The 20,748-nt window shown below is 34.6% G+C and overlaps 1 protein-coding gene across 5 annotated transcripts; it reads left to right on the top strand.

Annotated features, from left to right (window-relative positions):
- Positions 1 to 1,838: 1,838 nt before the first annotated feature.
- Positions 1,839 to 20,544, top strand: LOC107190129 (bromodomain-containing protein 2-like). 5 transcript variants are annotated; one of them, XM_015578880.1, is made up of 22 exons: positions 1,839 to 2,238; positions 4,548 to 4,596; positions 5,153 to 5,194; positions 6,215 to 6,463; positions 6,559 to 6,753; positions 6,882 to 7,487; positions 8,239 to 8,334; positions 8,414 to 8,515; positions 8,669 to 8,814; positions 8,896 to 9,046; positions 9,133 to 9,700; positions 9,794 to 9,952; positions 10,357 to 10,476; positions 10,590 to 10,739; positions 16,246 to 16,334; positions 16,627 to 16,744; positions 17,084 to 17,452; positions 17,603 to 18,157; positions 18,581 to 18,726; positions 18,862 to 19,011; positions 19,245 to 19,550; positions 19,861 to 20,544. In XM_015578880.1, exons 2-22 carry the CDS (start codon positions 4,561 to 4,563, stop codon positions 19,924 to 19,926), a joined length of 4,419 nt encoding a protein of 1,472 aa, XP_015434366.1. In that variant the 5' UTR covers positions 1,839 to 2,238; positions 4,548 to 4,560; the 3' UTR covers positions 19,927 to 20,544. The 5 variants fall into 5 exon arrangements, with proteins under 5 accessions (XP_015434366.1, XP_015434368.1, XP_015434365.1 ...); XM_015578879.1 differs by lacking the exon at positions 1,839 to 2,238 and adding an exon at positions 4,073 to 4,175 and having other exon boundaries at positions 18,599 to 18,726; XM_015578878.1 differs by lacking the exon at positions 1,839 to 2,238 and adding an exon at positions 4,073 to 4,175.
- Positions 20,545 to 20,748: the final 204 nt, after the last annotated feature.

The raw sequence follows: 20,748 nt of genomic DNA, 5'->3' as shown, positions 1-20,748 counted from the left end.
AGCAATAAAGAAAAAATATTTTTCAATTTTAATACGAATGTAATAATTTATCAAATTATGGTAACACTAAAATATAATAAACTATATACATTCATTGATTAAGTTGTGACATGCTTTCATGAATGTGTTCATTCAAATATTTTCTCATAGAGGAAGACGAAATTACTATTGCGCAATACTCGGTGGAAAATCCTCAACATAATGACTCATCAATATTGGTTTCCAAACGATTGGTCGAGAGCAAAGGCTCTACGTTCACCCACCAATCGCTATTCAGAACGCGGTAGACGTAATGGCGACCGGAAGGATGCTAACATTGCGCCGACGAAATCTCAATGTCTAGTTTCTTTTTTGACTTTCGTATTTCGTTACGTCATCAACGTAAAAATGGTTGTCAATGCCAAGTATTCAGTACGTTCTTTTATTTTTATGTGATCTGTTCCACAAAGATACAATTTTGTTGCTGTTTAAATTTTGAGAGCTATTACTTCTGTGATTTGATACCAACATTCTGAGTGATTCTAGTAATAGGTGTGAACCATTGGAAAGTGATTCTATACTCATCAAAGAGACGCCATTTTGTGATTCAGTGCCATTGTTGATTGCCTCAATGTGCATGATGAAAATTTCTTACGATTTGTAATTTCAATTGAAATAGTAATTCTTTTGTATCGTGTTTTTCTAACAAAAAAATTATTAGTGTTAGAAGTGAGAAATTCTAAAATTTCAAAATTGACTACCGTAGTCATGGTCACGAGTTTGTACTACTGCTGATGCGTCAGCATTTACTTTATGTCATTGACTGAATTATATACGTCAATGGGATTATTTATATAGATGTGTTGTTGGTTATCTTTCCGAAATTTTCTTATTTAACATTCCTAGATTCCATTTTGCTCAAAATGTTATAACGAAAAGATCAATTATTCATGCTTCGCCATGTTTGATGTGTAACGGAACTTGCTTTGGTGATGACAACATACACGTCATGACGGAATTTTTATTGTACTCGTGTGCAATGTTCACCACGTGTTACTTTTGTTTATCGTTATTACGCTATTTACATTATCATTTTAACAATTTACGAAATATAGTGAAGATAAACGTAATTATAGATTTTACGGATATCCCAAAATGCATTGCAGGTCGTTACAGAATCGCGGAATTGGACCGAGACTTGCGCGATGATTAATAATTTTTAACCTTCCGTTTCGAATAAGAAAATTAATAACTGTTTTTATTCTGAAATCTCATTTTGGCTGTTCTGAAATTACCGGTTATTAATATTTATATTTATAGATCATTATTTTCGTGATCTACAAATGCATTATGGGTGGACATGGAACGATGGAAATTAACCATTAATTTTTGTGTTGGTAATAAAATGTATTCCCGTTTTATAAATAAGAAGGTGTAATTATTACATATCCTATTACCTGTATCCATTGTATTTCACCACTGTCACAATTATTCGTAGAAAAATCTTATAAGTGAAATTTATTTTGAAATGAACGGTGTGTAATATATATTTAAAATTAAGACCTATAGGGTGAACTATTATAAATTACTGATTACATAGCTACTACACCTATGAATACTATACGTAAAAAGTACTGCTTGTCATAGAAATTGGAAAAGTGGCTATCCCAATGACATAATACATGTAATATATTAAAAATTATGTAGAATTTCATGAAGTTTATGAAACGCTTTTAAAATTGGCGCTTCTTTGTTCGGGTGAGCTCGGTGCAGTTCGGGTTGGCTGACCAGCGAGGGGAATGGATAGACAGGTCGTGTTCAGGGAACAACGGAACAGGACCATTCGGTACGTCGCGGAAGAATGCGTAGCCATTGTTGGTGCTGCGATCGTTAGTTTCTAGATCCGAGATCGTCATGGGCACGGAAAGCCATCCGATTGTACGAGACTCCAGGAAAATGTCGGTGGAGCTCGGCACGAGGCACTGATACGATATTAGTGCGAGAGATTGACGTCCGCATTCGTAAGTGTGGAACTAGTTGGTCGGGCCGCGTCCGCGTTCGTCGCGTATGCGAACCGAACGCTCGCACGAGTGAGAGTGAGTGAGTGAGTGATACGGTGGGGCACACTCGGCGGCGGCCATAACACCGACCAACCAAACTAGCGAGCAGGGAGAAAGCGTAGTGCGAGTCGAGTGTTCAAGACGTAGTGGTAGTGTTTTTCGATAGAATTCCTCGGAACAGTGGACTTCCATTGATCAGGTAAGTGATTACGACTAATCTTAGACTTTGTGGGTCTGTTGATAAGTATAGCGCGTGGTGTGTGCTGTGGTGGTGCGTAAGTGGCGGTTGTAGCGGCGGGCCCTTGGGAGCTTTCTTTCCCGAGCGGCCATACCGCCATGTTGAAACCTACGCCAAATCGAGTAACCGAAAAGGCGGCTCGTGTATTCCGCGCGCGCCAGAATTGTCCGATGTGAGAAACGTTGCGAATTCGGCGCCAGTCGAGCGCTCGACTAGATTCTCACACGGCGGCTTGCTCGTGTTTGTTGTGTGCGTCGGCTGGGTGCATCGGCTGGGCGCGGGTCTGCTACCCTTCCCCTTGCCATCCTCTCCTACTTGTCCTCCTCCTCTTCCACTCTCGCATCTACCGCGTTTATTTCTCTCCCATCGTCTCTCGTGGATCTCACCTTTCTCCGTTCCTACTTTGACGACTTTTAACCACCAAGCACCTGTTCAGCCCGCGATACTCTTATCTTTTGCCCTTGATACTCGGACCTCTACGAATAGAATGTCTTCGCGGCATGGATTGTTCTGGCAATGCTCTTCTTCACCACGTTAGAAGCTCTTGCTTCCCATGTCGAAATCTTATGGTCATCCGCGAGATCGTTTTTTTCCTGTGTATTGCCAATTTTGTATTTTAATAGTCAGCTCACTTTCTACACCAGTGTACCAGTTATTTGTGCTACTTTTGTCAAACTTTCCATTTTGGCTTACACTGGCCTCGAACATAACAGGGTATGCACATTGACTCTTGTACACATTTTCAGATATCACTATGGGTCATAAGTGTTATACTTTGAACACATTGTTCATGAATGAACCCTTCTATTTCTAAAAGTTTTTGTAACCATATACTTATTGTTCACACACACCTTTCTAATATTATATGGCTTTGTTGAGAAAAACTCATTGTTCTTTTGCAAGTTAATATTACATTTTATAATTTTTCTAAAGGAGTAGAATGTTGGAACATTGCAGTTGCAATATATAGCAGTACATTTTTAATAAGACATGCAAGCAAGTACTAGGTGCTATTTATTGTGGGTGTATATTTCTCAGATTATTCTATACCACTTCATAACATTACAGATATAACATTAGTAATAAAATATTGTATAATAGGCAACAAAATTATAGCTTAGCTACTTTTGTTACACTTTAAATGGTCAATGCAAAACTTTCTTTCTCTATTTATATTTGATATAAAGAACACTTTTTAGACATATTCAAACGTTAATAAGTAATCAAATTGATACATGCATAATATTTATGTTTCATAAAACAGTTTTTCAGTCATAAAATTTTCTTAAACAATTTGCTAAAAGGATTTAGAAGAGCAATTTGAACGTGTCAACAACTTGGTAACAATTATATATTGTCATTTCGTGTTTAATAAATTGGAAAAAAAATTGCTGTATGTCAAGCATGTATCTTATAGATTCAGTTTTGCATGATATATTGAATAATTTACACAGATGTTTATATATATACATAAATATATATATATATACATATTTATATACATATTTATATATACATAATTTGAGACTAAATCAATGTTTAACTTGCTCTAAAGCAATAAAACAATTTGGGGTTGTTACAATACGGGGTCCTGTTGTTATGTTATCCAGATGTTGCTAATGTCGCAAGTCTTGGCTGGAGGTACGGAGTCTCACAGCAGTGTACAGGGCTGACATTCAAAGTACTACCATTTGGTAGGCTTGAGTAGTGTTATGCCTCCACGGCACCAATCTCCCTGGTTGCAGCGCAATCATCTTGGCAAGCAATTAGTGAGCTACCATGCTCAATTCAGAATATATCCTTGCCATCTCAATTGTTGATGAAGCCTCATAGCGTCAAGCATCAACGTAAGGCAGTTACCTGCTGCATAGCATTTATGTACCATATATGTCGGAAAGGTAGGTGAAGCTCATTATCGTGGACTTGATGAGCCTTATATTATACAATAAACCTAGTTATTTCATAAAATGTGTAAGCAAAGCTTGATTGTATATCGGTTGGACATTGATATTTCTCATATAGTAAAACCCAAAATTTCAAGAGAAGGAAATACTGATTACTGATCCTAAGAGAAGAATTATAAGTACAGTATATTTGTAAGCTTATAATCATCGTGTTAATATAGGACAGGTTATATGTAAGTGACTTTTTATATTTAAGGTGTTTGTTTATCCAAATATGTGATTAAAAATTCCATCATGAATGCTATTTTATTTTTTGTGTATTTGATTTCTAAAGTTTCTTTACACGTTTATTTTTTTCTGTTGCAGAAACGAAGCCAAGATGCAGCAGGTGGATACTATCTCGCAAAATAATTCGGTGAGTGACAGAAACAGTTTTATGATACAATTTTAAGTGCAGCTTGCTTATTAATCTACTAATGCTATACATAAAAGCTGCATTCATATAAATATTTTTCCTTTGTATGAGTCTCATGTAGCAGATACACATGTTGTACAGCATATAGGGACACATTATTTTTCGATTTCTTTGAGTTCAAGTTGTTTATACCTTCAAAATATTCCATTATTTATTCCTACAGACATTTTATGTTGTAGTAACTTGCACAGTATTAATATACACATTCTTCTCAGTGAAAATGTAATCTCATTCAAAAGCACAATTTCTGTTAAAATATGACCCTCTATGCTTTTTGAGTTAGTTACATTATTTGTGTTTAGAACTTATTCTTTCAATGCTATAATGTACTTCATGGTTGTTACTTACTGCTAAACTATACTATTCGGAACAAAATCAGAATTCATGAAACAACTATTGTGTATGTCCTTATTTCTGGTATTAAGCTGAGCACAATTTCTTTTTCAATGTAATGAAACTGAGCATTGTTTGATTGAATGGTATGTATGAATTACAGTTAGATGTGGAGGAGCGAGAAAGGCTGTGTAATATACCGAAGGTGAGATTCCTTGTTGAGTACTGTTTCAACTAGGATATATATGATAAAAATATAAAATGGCAGCTCCAAACTTCTATCGAGAGCAACTTGTAATTTTGCTTCTATATATTTATAAAATTTTATATAAACCTAATAAAAAAATTGGAATAATTCAGATAAATGTGTTTAAATTAATTAAATTAATGATTTTTGTTTCTTTTTGCTTTGTTTTTCTTTTTTAGAAGCAAAATACTTGCTCAAAATATTTCAATGTGTTATGAAGTATAAATGTCTTAAGCTTGTAAGTCGTTTCATACAATGTTAAGTTCTTGATGGATTGTTTTTTTATTTTATTTTATGTATTGTTTATTTTTCTTGTTTTATTTTATTTGCATGATGTATGAAATGACTTAGAGTTGCCATTACATTTCAGTTGAAAGTATTTTCACAATTAAAAATTTCTAAATTGCTTGCCTGTGGTTATGGAATCTAAATATTTAGCAGCCTAATTTGCTCGTTACATGAATGGGTTTATCTAATTTTGTAGTGCATGAAGTCTTACTAAAATCTTTCAATTTGTATGGTAGTGTACTTCTATGAAATAAATATCATAAATTTTCTGTCTGAGCTATATTCTAGGTATCTTATGTTACATTTTGTAGGACTTATTTCTGCTAAAGCGATAACACTATTATCACTTATAAAAATGAGACTTTAATTTAACACTAACTGTACCGTGACTTTTATATACTTATTTGTACCATATTTAAAGCCGGTCATTTGACCGGCCGTGGTACGATTAGCGTTAAATCTATAACAAAACATTTAAGCATGAATTACATGACAAAAATATTGTATAATTTAATATTTTGTACATTGATTTCATATAAAAAAAGAGGTAGTGGTTTGACTTTGTGCTTTGTAAAAACAAATACTATTTTGAATTTTGAACTTAACGTGCAGAATAACTGTAGTAACAGTACTAACTATATAAATAATTGTATTGATATGAGATTTATAAATGAATACTGGGTAATGCAGACAAGTGCACCTGGTAAGACATCGACTACACCAGCGGTTCCTGCAAAGGAACCACCACCACGTGATGAACCACCAGTAGAACCGGTGAATGGTGTAGTCCAACCACCTGTGGTGCCACCACCTAATCGCCCAGGACGTGTTACCAATCAACTACAATTTCTACAAAAAGGTGTGCTCAAACCAGTATGGAAGCATCAATTCGCGTGGCCTTTTCAACAACCTGTAGATGCCAAAAAACTCAATTTACCAGTATGTTCACATTATACTAAAAGCTGAGGAAATACAAGGAAACAAATTAATCGTGAAATGATAACTAATTGGTCGTCTTTCCATGTTTTTATTAGGATTACCACAAACTTATAAAACAACCAATGGATTTGGGCACAATCAAAAAAAGATTAGAGAATACTTATTACTGGAGCGGGAAAGAATGTATTCAAGATTTCAATACAATGTTCACCAATTGTTATGTTTACAACAAACCTGGGGAAGATGTTGTGGTTATGGCACAAGCCCTGGAAAAATTATTTCTTACAAAGGTAGCTGTTGTTTTGAAAAACCTTGTTAATATTTCATTTGAAGCAAGCAAATACGAGTTACTGTTATGTGGTTACATGTATGCTAGAAACACATAATAGTAAATTATAAAAATGAAACAAAATTCTAGGTTGCACAAATGCCAAAGGACGAGGTAGAACTCGAAGTTCCTGTCTCGAAGGGACCCAAAGGCAAGAAAGCTGGCAGGGTTGGAGCACCAGTGGGCGGAGTAGCAGGGGGTGCAGGAGGTACAGGTCGAGGTCGACCTTCTTCTGGTGCAGCTGCAGTTACTTCCAGTGTACCAAATAGCTTAACGCCTTCAGCTACGTCTGCTGGAACAACAGGCGTTATCCCCATGCCTCCACTTGGCACCCAAGCACCTGCATCTGTACCTGGGAGCACGAATACGACTACTATTGCTCCTCCATCAAGCATGGGAGTCACTCCCATGGCAACTCACAATTCTTTGCCTCAACAAGTGGTCCCTCCAACTAGCGGTTACCATGCACAACCAGCAATGGACCCGCAAGCAGCCTCTGCAGTACCCCCTCCTCCACAAGTTCCCACTGCACCTACAGTAATGCCTCCATCACAACCTGCAAAAGTTAAAAAGGGAGTGAAGAGAAAGGCTGATACTACAACTCCTACTGCAAATTCTTTTGAGCCTTTATATAAACTGGATCCTAAAAATGCCAAAATACCTACAAGACGAGAATCTGGCAGACAAATAAAAAAGGTAAAAAAAAATGAGCATTCTCACATTCAACCAGCTACTTATGTGTTAGGTTTTTGAAAATGTTAAAACATTCATTGTGTGTTTCCATACAATCTTCATACTGAACATGTGCAACCTGTTCATCATTTAATCATTTTATAGTTAAAAAAGTATTTGCTAGGGAAAGTTAGTACATTTTCATATATAAAAAAGAATATTTAAGATTCTTTGAATCATCATTTTGTATATAACAGGAACGGTCTAACAGTTTACAAGATATAAAGATCAATTTTAATATGCATCGTGAATGTTTAAGAATTTTTATTCCTTGCACGTTATGATCACATCAGCCATTAATACATTAACAAAGAGTTTATAACATGGCTGTTTCAGCCAACGAGGCAAGCGGAAGACGGCTTAGTGCCATTCCAGGCCAACATGCCCCTGATTGGGGCAATGGCCCAACAGGTACATTTATTACTACTCCTTCATGCTCCTTCCTTTCATTTGTGCTGTCTTATCATATTAAATGTATGACACTGCTTCGTTCAAAAGTGGTCTAAATACACTTTGTTAAGAAGTAAAGAAACACCTTCTTGTTAATATTTTTATTACTGCTGTATGCTTTTTTTTTTAATGCATCATCCAATGTAGGTCGCAATATTTAAAATACTTTTGTGAACTGCTTCTTTTTTTCTCTTTAATTTATGACGTTTAAAATGTAGTTTCCAAATTTTTCATAATTATTACTATTGATGTAATTCCTTTACAGCCTCAGCATACCACGGGAAAGTCGAAGGAAAAACTTTCCGAAGCTTTGAAGTCCTGCAATGAAATTTTGAAGGAACTGTTTTCGAAAAAGCATTCGGTAATTGTTACGACGTATATAAGAAATATAATACGATTATTGAGACAGTATTTGTAAGTTATGTTTTGTCGGTATATAGGGTTATGCGTGGCCCTTCTACAAACCGGTGGATGCAGAATTATTAGGTCTTCACGATTATCATGATATAATCAAGAAACCAATGGATCTTGGTACCGTGAAGGTAACAATTTTAAGTTTTCTGTCTTACTAAAATTTTCAGTAAGACAGAAATGTCTTACTTCCAGTAAGACATTTCTGTCTTACTGAAACTTATACCGTTTTTCGTATGTAACTATGTAAATAACTTTTATCATTTGTGTTACTTCCTTTATAGACGAAGATGGACAACCGTGAATATAAAACAGCACAAGAGTTTGCTAGTGATGTACGACTCATATTTACGAATTGTTATAAATATAATCCTCCTGATCATGATGTTGTCGCAATGGCTAGGAAACTTCAAGATGTATTCGAAATGAGGTTCGTTTTCACGAACATCGAAGATAAAGCTTATCTGCTTCGTCTTTCTTATTTCACGAAATAAAATTTTTAATGAATCAGGTATGCGAAAATTCCGGATGAACCAATGGGAGGCATGGTAGGCATGAAAGGTAGCAGTAGTAGCGCCAGTAGCTCGGGGTCTGAAAGTTCTTCTGAAAGTGACGATTCAGACGAAGAACGTACCCAAAAGTTGGTTGCTTTGCAGCAGGAGGTACATTATTGTTCCTTTTTAAAATTTTCTTTATTACCAGTTCTATTGTATACATATTTAACGTGAAAAATTAATGATATCTGTAGCTTAAAGCTATGCAAGAGCAAATGAGGATACTTGTAGAAGAAAGCGGTAAAAAGAAGAGTAAAAAGAAGAAACCAGAAAAGACAAAATCAAGGCCAATGAGCAATAAAAGTAGTAGCCTTGGCGCGAGTCATACTGGTGCCGCGAAAGAGCTGATGAAACCAAGTGGTGGAATTCCAAATGTGTCGGACAGTGTTGGTGCTAGTATAGCGAGTGTTGCAATGGGGGCAGGTGATTTGAAAATGCCTGGTGGTATGGGTGGTGATCTTCATCATTCAGCTATAACAGTAGGACCTAACAAAACTCATGCGCCAGGAAGTATGAGTCATCATCTGCCAACGGCGACAAATGCTAAGCCAAAGGGGAAGGGAAGAGGACCCGGTAAAGCTGCAACAGCTAATACTGCAAATAAAAGGCCGAAAGCAAACAGCAGATCCGCTGGAACTAAAAAGAAGAGTGCCAGTAGTCAACCACCTCCGATTACATTTGACTCGGAGGATGAAGACAATGCTAAACCAATGTCTTATGATGAGAAGCGGCAACTTAGCTTGGATATCAATAAATTACCTGGTAAGCTATAATTTATTATCTACGTTACTGAAACGTGAATGCATACTCAGTTAGTTTTACTTTTAACATGTATCTCTTGTATTTATGTTACAGGAGATAAATTAGGACGAGTCGTACATATAATACAATCTCGAGAGCCTTCATTAAGGGACTCAAATCCAGACGAGATAGAAATTGACTTTGAAACGCTAAAACCATCCACTTTGAGGGAATTAGAAAGCTACGTCGCTTCGTGTCTCAGAAAAAAGCCACGTAAGCTTTAGTTTTGGTCCCATTTTAGTATTCTCGTTTGATTTTTTGTGTTACCTTTCATACTGTATATTTGCATAAAATTCTACTATTCAGCAACAAAGACAAAAAATGTATATACTAATAGTTTGTAATTTTAAAGTGAAGTACAAATACATTAAATATGAAAATTTTCATTTTAAATAATGCTTAAATATTGTACTTCTTGAGACAGTTTTATTTTAAGTATAGAGCACCTTTGAATAAAATCTTTATTCTGTTATTAATAAATTTTATTCTGTTTATTTAATAAATGTGCTTGAACACATTAAACTGATTATTTTAATAGTATATTTGAAATTTAAAAAATATAGTTAAACGTAGATTCGTACATATCTCTCACATGTTCGAAATTTACATGTTCACAGATAAGAAAGTTAGTGGTAAATCTAAGGATGAACAAATGGCGGAGAAAAAACAGGAGCTAGAAAAAAGGTTACAAGATGTTACAGGGCAGTTAGGCAATGTTAAGAAAACTGCTAAGAAAGGTTAGTAACTTAACTATTCCATAAAATAGTAAGTTTAATTTTAAAAAATTCTAATGAGTACACAACTGTTGGATGAATGAAATTTTACAATTATTTTCAAATACTTTTTACAGAAGACAGTAGTAAATCAGTTGATGTAGTTGGAACTGGAGGTGCCAGTGGGCCTTCACGGTTGTCAGCATCAAGCAGTAGTAGCAGTGACAGTGACTCCAGCAGTAGTTCACTTTCTTCGAGCTCCAGTGATTCAAGCGACAGTGAAGCAGGTTAGATATGAACCTCATGTAACTGTTGCTACTATTAGACCCTCACTTGGGAACAATGAACTACTTATAAATAAGTAGTTCTCATGAAAATATGAACTAATTTTTCTGTAAGATTTAAAATTACGGGGTTATTTGCGACTGTTTTTCTTTCGAGGAATAGACATTCTTAGTAAAAATCTTTCGTGAAATTTGTTACTGCTTATTTATTCTATAGAGCACAGAATTCTATTCACGTTTATGCTGTAAGATATTACAAAGACAATACAGAACATTCAGTACATGTTATTTCATTTTGCATTTTGCTTCCTTCTTGTAACATGACAGAGTGGTTTATAAATTCTATTTTTAATATCTTCATAATTCACAATTTCGTTTGTATATTCATTGATTTATCTGGTCAGAGTGTTCATTTCAAACAGCAAAAAGAAACCGTTACTCTAAGTAAAATGTAAAAATCATAGACGTGAATTTTCTAGTTATTTCAAATAAAGTTATTCACCATTTCATGTGGGTATTTGTGATATAGAAACGAAAAATAAAGTTAGTTCTATTTTGATTTTATTTCATTGTGTAGAAGGAATGTTACTGTTTATGCATGTTTTTTTGTTTATGTATATCTTCAGTTGCTACATAATTACATTATTATATTTCTCGTTTGAAAATTAAGAATCTTCAATATTACATAGTTTTATGTAACAAAGGATTTGCGTGCAACAGAAGATATCCATACAAGTACAATCCAATAAATGCTGCAAATGTAATGACCAAATGGTTGAACAAAAACTAGTAATAATATTATTCAATGTCAATTCTTAATGTCTCGAACATCCCTTTTTTCATGTATATTGCAGTAGCAATTGGAAGAATGTTGAACTGATTGAATAAATTCTTAATAGGAAGTGTTTAAAAACACCATGAAGACAGTAAATATTACATAAACTGATAAACAGATAAAATTTGATACCCCATGATTTGGTGATAACTTAAAATTGAAGAGATAAAATGAACTCTGTGCCTAACCAATTTTGTATTGCCAATTAAAACAATCGAAAATACCGGTGCAACAATACAGATGCAATGTATGAAGTGGTGAATTAGATACAAAAAGATTTTTCAGACGGGGTTTGACTGCACAAATGCATCGCAAATATCTTCTTAAGCTGCTAAATCTTGCTTATTAATTGTATTTATTAGGACGGCGTTATTCGTGTAGCTTAAGTGCTGCGTTATATTAATGCAAGTACAAATGTCGTGTCAAGTTTCATTTTAAAATTTTGCAATCGATGATGGACACACAATCATCATTTGCTTGAGTTTACATGTACTTTTTGAAGCAAAAGTATCTCTAAATGTGTTTTGAAATTCGGAATTTGAAACTTGACACAGTTTAACAAATTTCTAGTTAATTTACAAGACAATATGCAATGGTAAGAAAAAAAAGGTGAGCTAGTGGAGTGCAGACTGTGTTTAGAGGATACCATATGCCATGCCAGCTTGTTTCACAAATTATATTATTGATTACAAATGATTACTTATATTTTCTCTTGCCCTGTCGGTGTTGACAATACATTCTGTTGCTCGAAAGTCAAGTATAGTTTGCTGTTCAAGGTTACTGAATTTTTTCACTGCAGTCTTGTGTTGTATTGAATATGTAAGTACATATATGCATACCTTGAAACTGATCGGACACTTGAGAAAAAGAAAATGGTAAGGTTCCACGTTTAGTATCTAAGGAAATTGTGTCAATGTGTATAAAAAGTACACAGCACAGTAAGGACTGTAGTGTCAAACGTTAGTACCTTGGATTTATACATTGTAGCTTTTCCTGACGATTATATTTGCCCTACATAACCCAAGCAACATCATGCAATATATTAACTCTTGCAAACTTAATATTTATTTACATTAATCGATAAGCAGAGCATTACTTGTATCACTGTGTTTTTTAAATCATTAAGTTTGTTTCCTCGCATTGGTTCATTCATGTCGTATCATTTATCAGAGTATAGTACAGTGATATTAACAAGCGTCATTATTACATTAAGTGTGAATATACACTTACTACCTGAGTGACGTGAGAACTGTGTTTAGGCTCCTGGACACTATAATTTGTTTCCACAGACTAGAACTGTGTGGACTTAATGGTCAATACTTGAGAGGAACAAATTAGGCAGTGATATATTATGATACACACGGGAAACAAATGCAGACAATGTGTATTGGTGGCTGGATTTGCAAATCAGCAGTCTAAGGTTATTGTAATCCACAGCTTTTGCGTCAAAATAGTTAATTTAGATACACTCTCGAGTTAATATCGTCTCCGCAAACAATTTCAGAGTTTACATATTTCTTAAAAAGCTCTTACCTGATATTACCTCATATTACTATTTCCATTTCTTATAATTACATTTAGTTCGACAAAGCCAAAGAAGTGGTGCTTCCTTTAAAATGTCAATTATTAAGATTTATCACCTCATAAATACGCTTCGGTGTAATAGTATGCTGTATTATTTAGATAAAGCGATGAAATTCAACTGACGTCTTGAATCTTCCTCTAAGCATGTGGGTCGATGTAAAAGTTGTTACAATACAGACGTAAATTGAGCGGAGAATGTGATATGTGATACAATCAACAATTTCCATTTATTTTTTGTAAGGTCAATGACTTTGAGCATACAAGGTTTATGTTAACATATCAGAGAAAGAGAACGGCAAGGGGAGTGTATAGATAACACAGACAGAAAAGTGTACTTTTCATATTACTCGTAGTAAGTAAAGGAAGAAGAAGAGTGGGAATGGTAGAAGAAACAGGAACGAGAGCAGGTTGAGGAAATGGTCTACAATAGAATAAGGCACCCTAGCCTCCAAACACATTGTTTGCACTCCGCTAAGCTTTGCGAATCGTCGTTTCATTATTCTATATACCACTAGTTCTTCATTGGTATCCATTGTCAGTTTTCTCATTTTTGGAAGTACTCGAACAAAAGTTTTCTGAATTTTGATTCTGTTCAATCGATATCATTATGTCAATGAATTATGTAGGTCAGTGTGGTTTTACATACCTTGCTATAAAAATTATATTATACGATTAATTAAATTTGTTAAATACGAACCTGGTTTTCTCTCAGCAATATAATTTGGAAATACGTACTATTGATTCAAAGTATTCATGTGGTAAAAGCGTCTGAAGTAATATTAATTTTAACCCGTCCTATTAAAACATTTTTAGAAAATCTTTTATACAAGTTTGAATGAGGTTAATTTTAGTGATATTTTGTTTTTATATTTCTATGTGTAAATGTCTGCTCCATGATAGCGTTTTTTGTTGAAATATCATGTAAATTTAGTTCTTATATATAGCAAAGTGTATACATAAGAAGTTATGGACGTAACTGATATAAGATTCTAAGGTGCTTTTGAAAGCACTTTATGCTTCAAGATGTTGCATAATATGAACATTAAAAAAAGTGATCAAATTCACACTCAGTACAATTTAATGGTATCATTAATCGTACAGTCAGCAGCGTACTTACTGTTCCAGCAAAAGAAGTAGAAAAATTAATTATTGACTACCATTAATTTTATTGAAACAAGAAAAGAACAGAATAAAGCTACAATTGGTCGGAAAAATGTTCGTTAATTTCGAAGGGAATTATAAGTATTAAAGTAGGTGAAAAATGTTGATCAGAATGATCCTATGATTTTATGTTTTCCAAAATACTGAAAGTAAATAGAAAATTTCCAAATAATTAGTTAGACTATGTGAGATTAAATTGATGGCGTGTGCTGAATTAGATAGAAACTATGCATCTATTAATACAATCACCATTAGCTTGTAACACAAGGTATAGGGCATTTTACAATAATATTAATATTGCCTTCCAAAATTTTTGTAGCATTTATTCCATATACAAGCACGCGTCTAAATTTTTTCGCATCTTTATCCAGACTGGAACATCATTCTTCCTTCTAGATCGTCATACGCAAAAGCAGATTTAACGAACTTCATATTCTGTTATGCTTTCAGATTCCCTTTGATCTAAAATCACTAATTATCTCTTCCCTTAAGAATTGTGTGAGCGTTCCATCTGTTTTCTGCGTATTACGAATTGCATAGCAACAGTACACAAGCATACGCGTTTTGTACATAGTGAAAACTAATATATCATAAAATATTAATATTAGATGTAAGTTACAAAAGAAGGCGACACACAGAAGACTTTTTTAAATGCATATACAAAGGTTAGATGAGTGAAGTAAACAGAAAATTAATTCTTTGAGGTCGTTTAGAGTCGGGGTTGGCTCATTTGGTGGTCCAGTTAACTATATTATATAAATTAAGATATGCTGGAACTCCTACTCGATGTTTTTTCTTTCTTTCTTTTTTTTCTTTTATTATTTTTTATTTTTTAGCTTCTCGCTACTTCTTGCAAACAATTTGTCTTGTATTGTACATTTCATGAATTTTAATCTATTATTGACCATTCCATTGCAAACATGAATTCATTGCGGGCATGAATCAAGTTGAATGTAGTATTAGAGTTGCTTCTTGTAACTGATATAATTCATACTTTAGACACCGAGCAGGAGTATCTTGCCACCGATCTCAGTGTTGTGCTAACTGCGACTTGAATTTACGTTTCAAACTACTTGTATGAGTGTGACACTCTTGTATCATTCATGTTTAAGTTGAGTCTATATTGTACTATTTACGTGACTTTTATTTGCATTAATTCTATTATTATATTACATTAATTATATTATATTACATTACTCTGTACGAAAATTAAAGAAAGGCAGTTTGATGGTTTTTGTAGTCAACCTTTTTGTAATCATCATTTTCGTCACTGTCACGATTATTATTGTAATAATCATTATCATTATTATTATTCTTATTATTATTACTATTATTATTATTATTATTATTATTATTATTATTATCCTTATAGAAAGAAAAGTGCGTGCTCTCGCATACATATATAATGTTATGTATGTATGCGCGGTAGTCTCGCAGCACGTGAGCGTGTATGTATGTTCGCGCGCGTGGTATGTATGTATGTATTTATGATGTATATACATATTATATATATGTATATGCACACGCAATTATTCATAAATGAATTGAATACAACTAACTTTATGTAGAATGAGAAAAGAATGAATTGTTCTGCGCATTAAAATTTTTTAATATAAAAATCATTAAGATGAAAGTCCACAAAAAAGCATACAATTGAGATATTTAAATTAACATTGTTGTACACAGTGATACAATTATAATATAAGCATATGAATAAAATCTATTAGAAAATATACGCTCGAAGTTTTTTAATTTTTTTTTTTTTCTAATATACTTAATATTTAGTTTATATCTTGGCAAACACAACACTCATGGCTGGTATCCTCTGCACACTGCATTTCACTATGTCTTCATCGAATTATCTCTTGTAATGAGAAATTGGTTGAATGCATATATTCACAGTTAGATGCACGTTACATTGAATTACAGGAAATTCTTCGAATCGTTCTCCAAGAAAGAAAGCAAAGAAGAATGCACCAAGCACAGGGCCACCCCCAACAACAACTACTGTTACACCGGTAAGATCATATTTTGTGGGCAAGACATAATAACAACAACGATTGTATAATATATAAAACAATTATATCTATCCATTGTATATTTCTTATTGTAATTGAAATTCTTAGCGTTACAATCTTCCAATTGATTCTTTTTATGCCACAATGATTAAGGTTTCAATCTGCTTATATTTAAAGGTATACTGTGTTAATATCATAAGAATTAACCAATTAACAAACAATGTAAACCTCCTGGCAAATACAAAAGAATTGTTATTATGCACATTATATTAACTAATAGTACACTCTTCAGGCAACTACCTTGAATCACACCGGAGGTCTTTTAATAAACAGTCAACCCCCAACAAATTCTACGGGACCAATAACAAAACCAGCTGTAACTCAGCCTAGCAATATATCTTCGGAACAAGGTGTGTAAAATCTGTAAATTCTTCTTAAATTTATTATATTAACATTTGAATTACTGTCTGTTGCATACATAGTCAGTTACATTACACGCACATAAATTGTTACATTCCGGAATTTAGAACTATATTGAATTAGGTATGCAATATCTGTCACACTGTTAGGCATAGATATTCATAAAATAATACATTAAATGTTCATTTAGTTCCACATAGCTGCGACGTACATAACGTTGAAAGCACGTCGCATTACCCGTTTCCTTTTTTTTCAACGAAGATACGTTATTACATCTGTATGCGTTTCTAGATACGAATTATTAATTTTTATGTTGATACTTATATTAGGTGGTAACAATCAGCAGTCTGCGGCAGTAACTGCCGTTATAGCTGGTCAAGGAATGCCTGTAGCGAGTCACACATCTATGCCTGCGCAACCATCGCGGCCTACAGCTATGGCTACGGCTGCACCTGTAAAAAAACCTACTCCACCACCGACCACTTCTAATCCACCAACTCCATCGGTCTCTGTACCAACTCCACCGCCAAGTGTTACACCCACAAACACAAACTCTATGGTAGCTTCACCGGTTGTGTCGCAATCACTACAGCCACCCACATCCGTTAGTTCCTTTTCAAATGCAAACACGCCTGTACCGACAGACGGGACAACTTTAACTCAGCCGTCAGACCTTTTGCAACCGTATAATACTCTAGGTACATATTTCATTACAGTATATAAATAATAAAATTTATTCATTTTACACACAACGAATTGCACAAGAATAGTTTTCTAGATGGTTGTAAATGTGAAAAGTAGGTGAACCGTTTACGGGTATTTTCCAACGAAAGATTTTTCTTCTTCAGCTCCTGTGCCTACTACGCAAACATCATTGGAACAAGCGATGTCGATAAAAAAAGAACCGCACATAGCAATGATTCAAGCACCACACACGACAACAAATAATACCAATTTGAATTTACTGCCGGATGTAAAAGCACCAGTAAACATGATGCCCACAAGTATGGCTAATTTAAATTTGGGCAACATAACGATGGCGAATCTTAATATGAATTTGCCGCAAGGATTGGCGACGCATATGTCGATGCACAATCAGTTGGAGAGTATGATAAATACTACTTCGTCATTGAGCAGTATACAAAATTCACATAACGTTGCAATGTCGCAGCAGCATTCCAATGGATTTTCTAATATCAAGCGCGAGAATTCTCCGCCTAATATGTTAAATAACAACGGTATACCTGGAGTCAGCATGGGAATCAATATGGGCGGAATGAGTTCAATTTTTGACCCCTTGCCCATTGTTTCTATGCCCATGCAAATATCTCAAATGCCAATAAAGAAAGAAGAGAAACCGCTACCTATTTCTCAACCACAAATGGCTCAAAAGCCTATGGATGGTATGTTTGACGTTGACTTGAATTCAAAGCATGCATTTTAAAGAGCACCATGTAATCCTGCAGTGAATTATCATTTTCATTTTTACATTTAGGTTGTTCACACCTAATGTTACGTGAATGCTTTCATTCCTCTTTAATTGTTTACCTTTTATATATACGTATTAGAACAGTATACTAACTATTGTATATAACAGAATGTTAAAAAATGACTACTTTATTACACCACTCGTGAACAATCAAGCAATATTTCTTAATTTCTAAAACAAAAACACAAAAAATATCATTAAATATCCGTATCGGGGCTTTATTAAGAATTATTTCTACTAATACAGAGACAACAACAGTTCTTCATTGTGAACTATTTACATTCTAAACGGCTATATTAACTGCTTACTAATCAAACATGTAATGCCGTTGCTCTAGCCGGAGCTCTTTTTGCAGAAATGAGTACATTAGGAATGCCACCAATGGGGAATCATTCGAGTTCTCAGCTCATGCCTGAAAAGAAGATGACGCCACCAGACTCAAAGAATCCTGCGGCGAATTTTGCATCAGCCTTTAAGAATAAGGTGGGAAAATAAGTGTTTCACTCTAATGCCTCTGACTCTTAGTATTAAGGGTATTTTTTATAGTCTAATAATATACTTTTGTTCAGAATATTCATCCATTATTTCACTATCGAATATTTAATTTTCTTCCTACAGACTGTAGAACAGAATGTGAAAAATGCCTCATCGTGGTCGTCCCTGGCTCAAGCATCGAGTCCGCAATCTGCCACAGGAAGCAGCATGAAGAGTGCTGCTAGGGACTCATTTCAAGCATTCAAAAAGCAGGCCAAGGAAAAGCAAGATAGGGTTAGTATAGCTACTTTTATTAGTATTATATGCACTTTCTTGCTCCTAAAATAAGACGACCTGAATTGTTAGAAAAATGGGCTATACAATAATAAAAGCGCATCGAAAAAAAATTAAATTTAAACACTGACGTCGAATAATCTTCGCACAGGAATCGAATCGGCCTACGGTATTAAAAGGGTTAATATTTCAATTATTCATGGTAATGATTGTGAACCTTCGTTTTTTTGCAGCAAAGGGCTCTACTGGAACAACAAGAGATGCGTAGACAACAGAAGGAACAGGCGGAGAGGGAGCGTTTGAGGCAAGAGAACGAAAGAAGAAGAGAGCGAGAAGAAGAAGACGCGCTAGACAAAGTTAGGAAAACTGTTGGTGACCAACAGGGAAGTGTAATGACTCCTACATCGAGGGCAGAAGAGGTCAAGGCCATTGTCGATACGGATAGCAGTAGTCCAAGTCATTCATCCAGTCAGGACAAGGCGGCTGCTGAAAGAGAACGTCAGAGGCTACGGGAGCAAGAACGACGGCGCCGCGAAGCGGTAAGTGTCAATATAATTCTATTTTCCGCAAGCATTTTTTCTTTTTTCATTTTCCAACTGCGACACGTTACTCGTACTCGTATTGTGTTGTACATGTTATGTCGATATTAAAAAAAAAAACCGTTACAGAGGTATAAAATTATTATTGAAAATAAATGCTGTAGTTTTAACCATGAAATCTTATAAATTAAAAAGAAAAAGAACATTTCATCGTGTATTAAAAGATAATATGTCGCGAGTAAATTTTCTCGGTGGACTATAGCTTTTCGTGGGCGGACTTGCCAAGAATGGGATGTATTTATTATTTCAGATGGCTGGGCATATAGACATGAACATGCAAAGTGATTTGATGGCTGCGTTTGAGGAATCGTTATAATGTTATTTGCTGCTCTTTATATACCCACTGAAACCGGGCAGGACTTGGCTGAATGTTTGGCGCTGGACGGTACCGCAGAAAAAAATACGTATTAATATATACGTCAGTCAATAATGAAACGATAAATAATAACGATAATTTAAAAGAAAAAAGAACAATACAGAGCAAACGATAAATCGATAAAGTAAGAGGAAGTCGGTGTAATAGTTAAAAAAAAAAAAATGGTGGTGCGGGTTGGGACATTCCAACGGAGAATCCTAATTATGATTGTTCGCGGGTAACACGGACAACTCAAAGAGACAGTTTATTAAATGACGCAGAACTAATTGTGTGTAATCGACGGACACCTAAGTGTGACCATGTAATTAGATAAAATACTTACACGACACTTTGAAAATGCTACACTGACAATTGTGTTACATTTTTCCGGTTTTCATAAGTTTGTACTTTATGTAAATTTGGAAACAGAAGAAAAAAATATTACGCAGAATATAAGTGAAAGCAAGAATCGAGCGATAGAGAGAGTAAAACGTGAGAATGTCGCCGCGTGTATTTGATGAATGCATGTAGGGCGCACGAAAGAGAGAGAGAGAGAGAGAGAGAGAGAGAGAGAGAGAGAGAGAGAGAGTGTGTGTGTGTGTGTGTGTGTGTGTGTGTGTGTGTGTGTGTGTGCGCGCGCGCGTGTATGTGAGTGTGGGTCAGAGTATAAAAGTTGTGTACATTTAGTTAAGTTTTATATTTTTCCACATTCAGTCATTAATCGTTGGTAGGATTACATAGACAATGTTTCTGCCAATAATACATATAATTATTAGCTATTAC

Source organism: Dufourea novaeangliae, unplaced genomic scaffold, assembly GCF_001272555.1.
Source record: "Dufourea novaeangliae isolate 0120121106 unplaced genomic scaffold, ASM127255v1 scaffold172, whole genome shotgun sequence".
Classification (NCBI taxonomy): domain Eukaryota; kingdom Metazoa; phylum Arthropoda; class Insecta; order Hymenoptera; family Halictidae; genus Dufourea; species Dufourea novaeangliae.
The sequence above is the reverse complement of the archived record's forward strand: the minus strand, read 5'-3'. Positions and strand labels throughout refer to the sequence as shown.

Bases quoted from the DNA above. Each gene is read 5' to 3' on its own strand.
- LOC107190129 (XM_015578878.1), top strand. The intron at 6,464-6,558 runs GTATGTTCACAT...TGTTTTTATTAG, and splicing joins CCAAAAAACTCAATTTACCA to GATTACCACAAACTTATAAA. The intron at 7,488-8,238 runs GTAAAAAAAAAT...ATTCCTTTACAG, and splicing joins CTGGCAGACAAATAAAAAAG to CCTCAGCATACCACGGGAAA.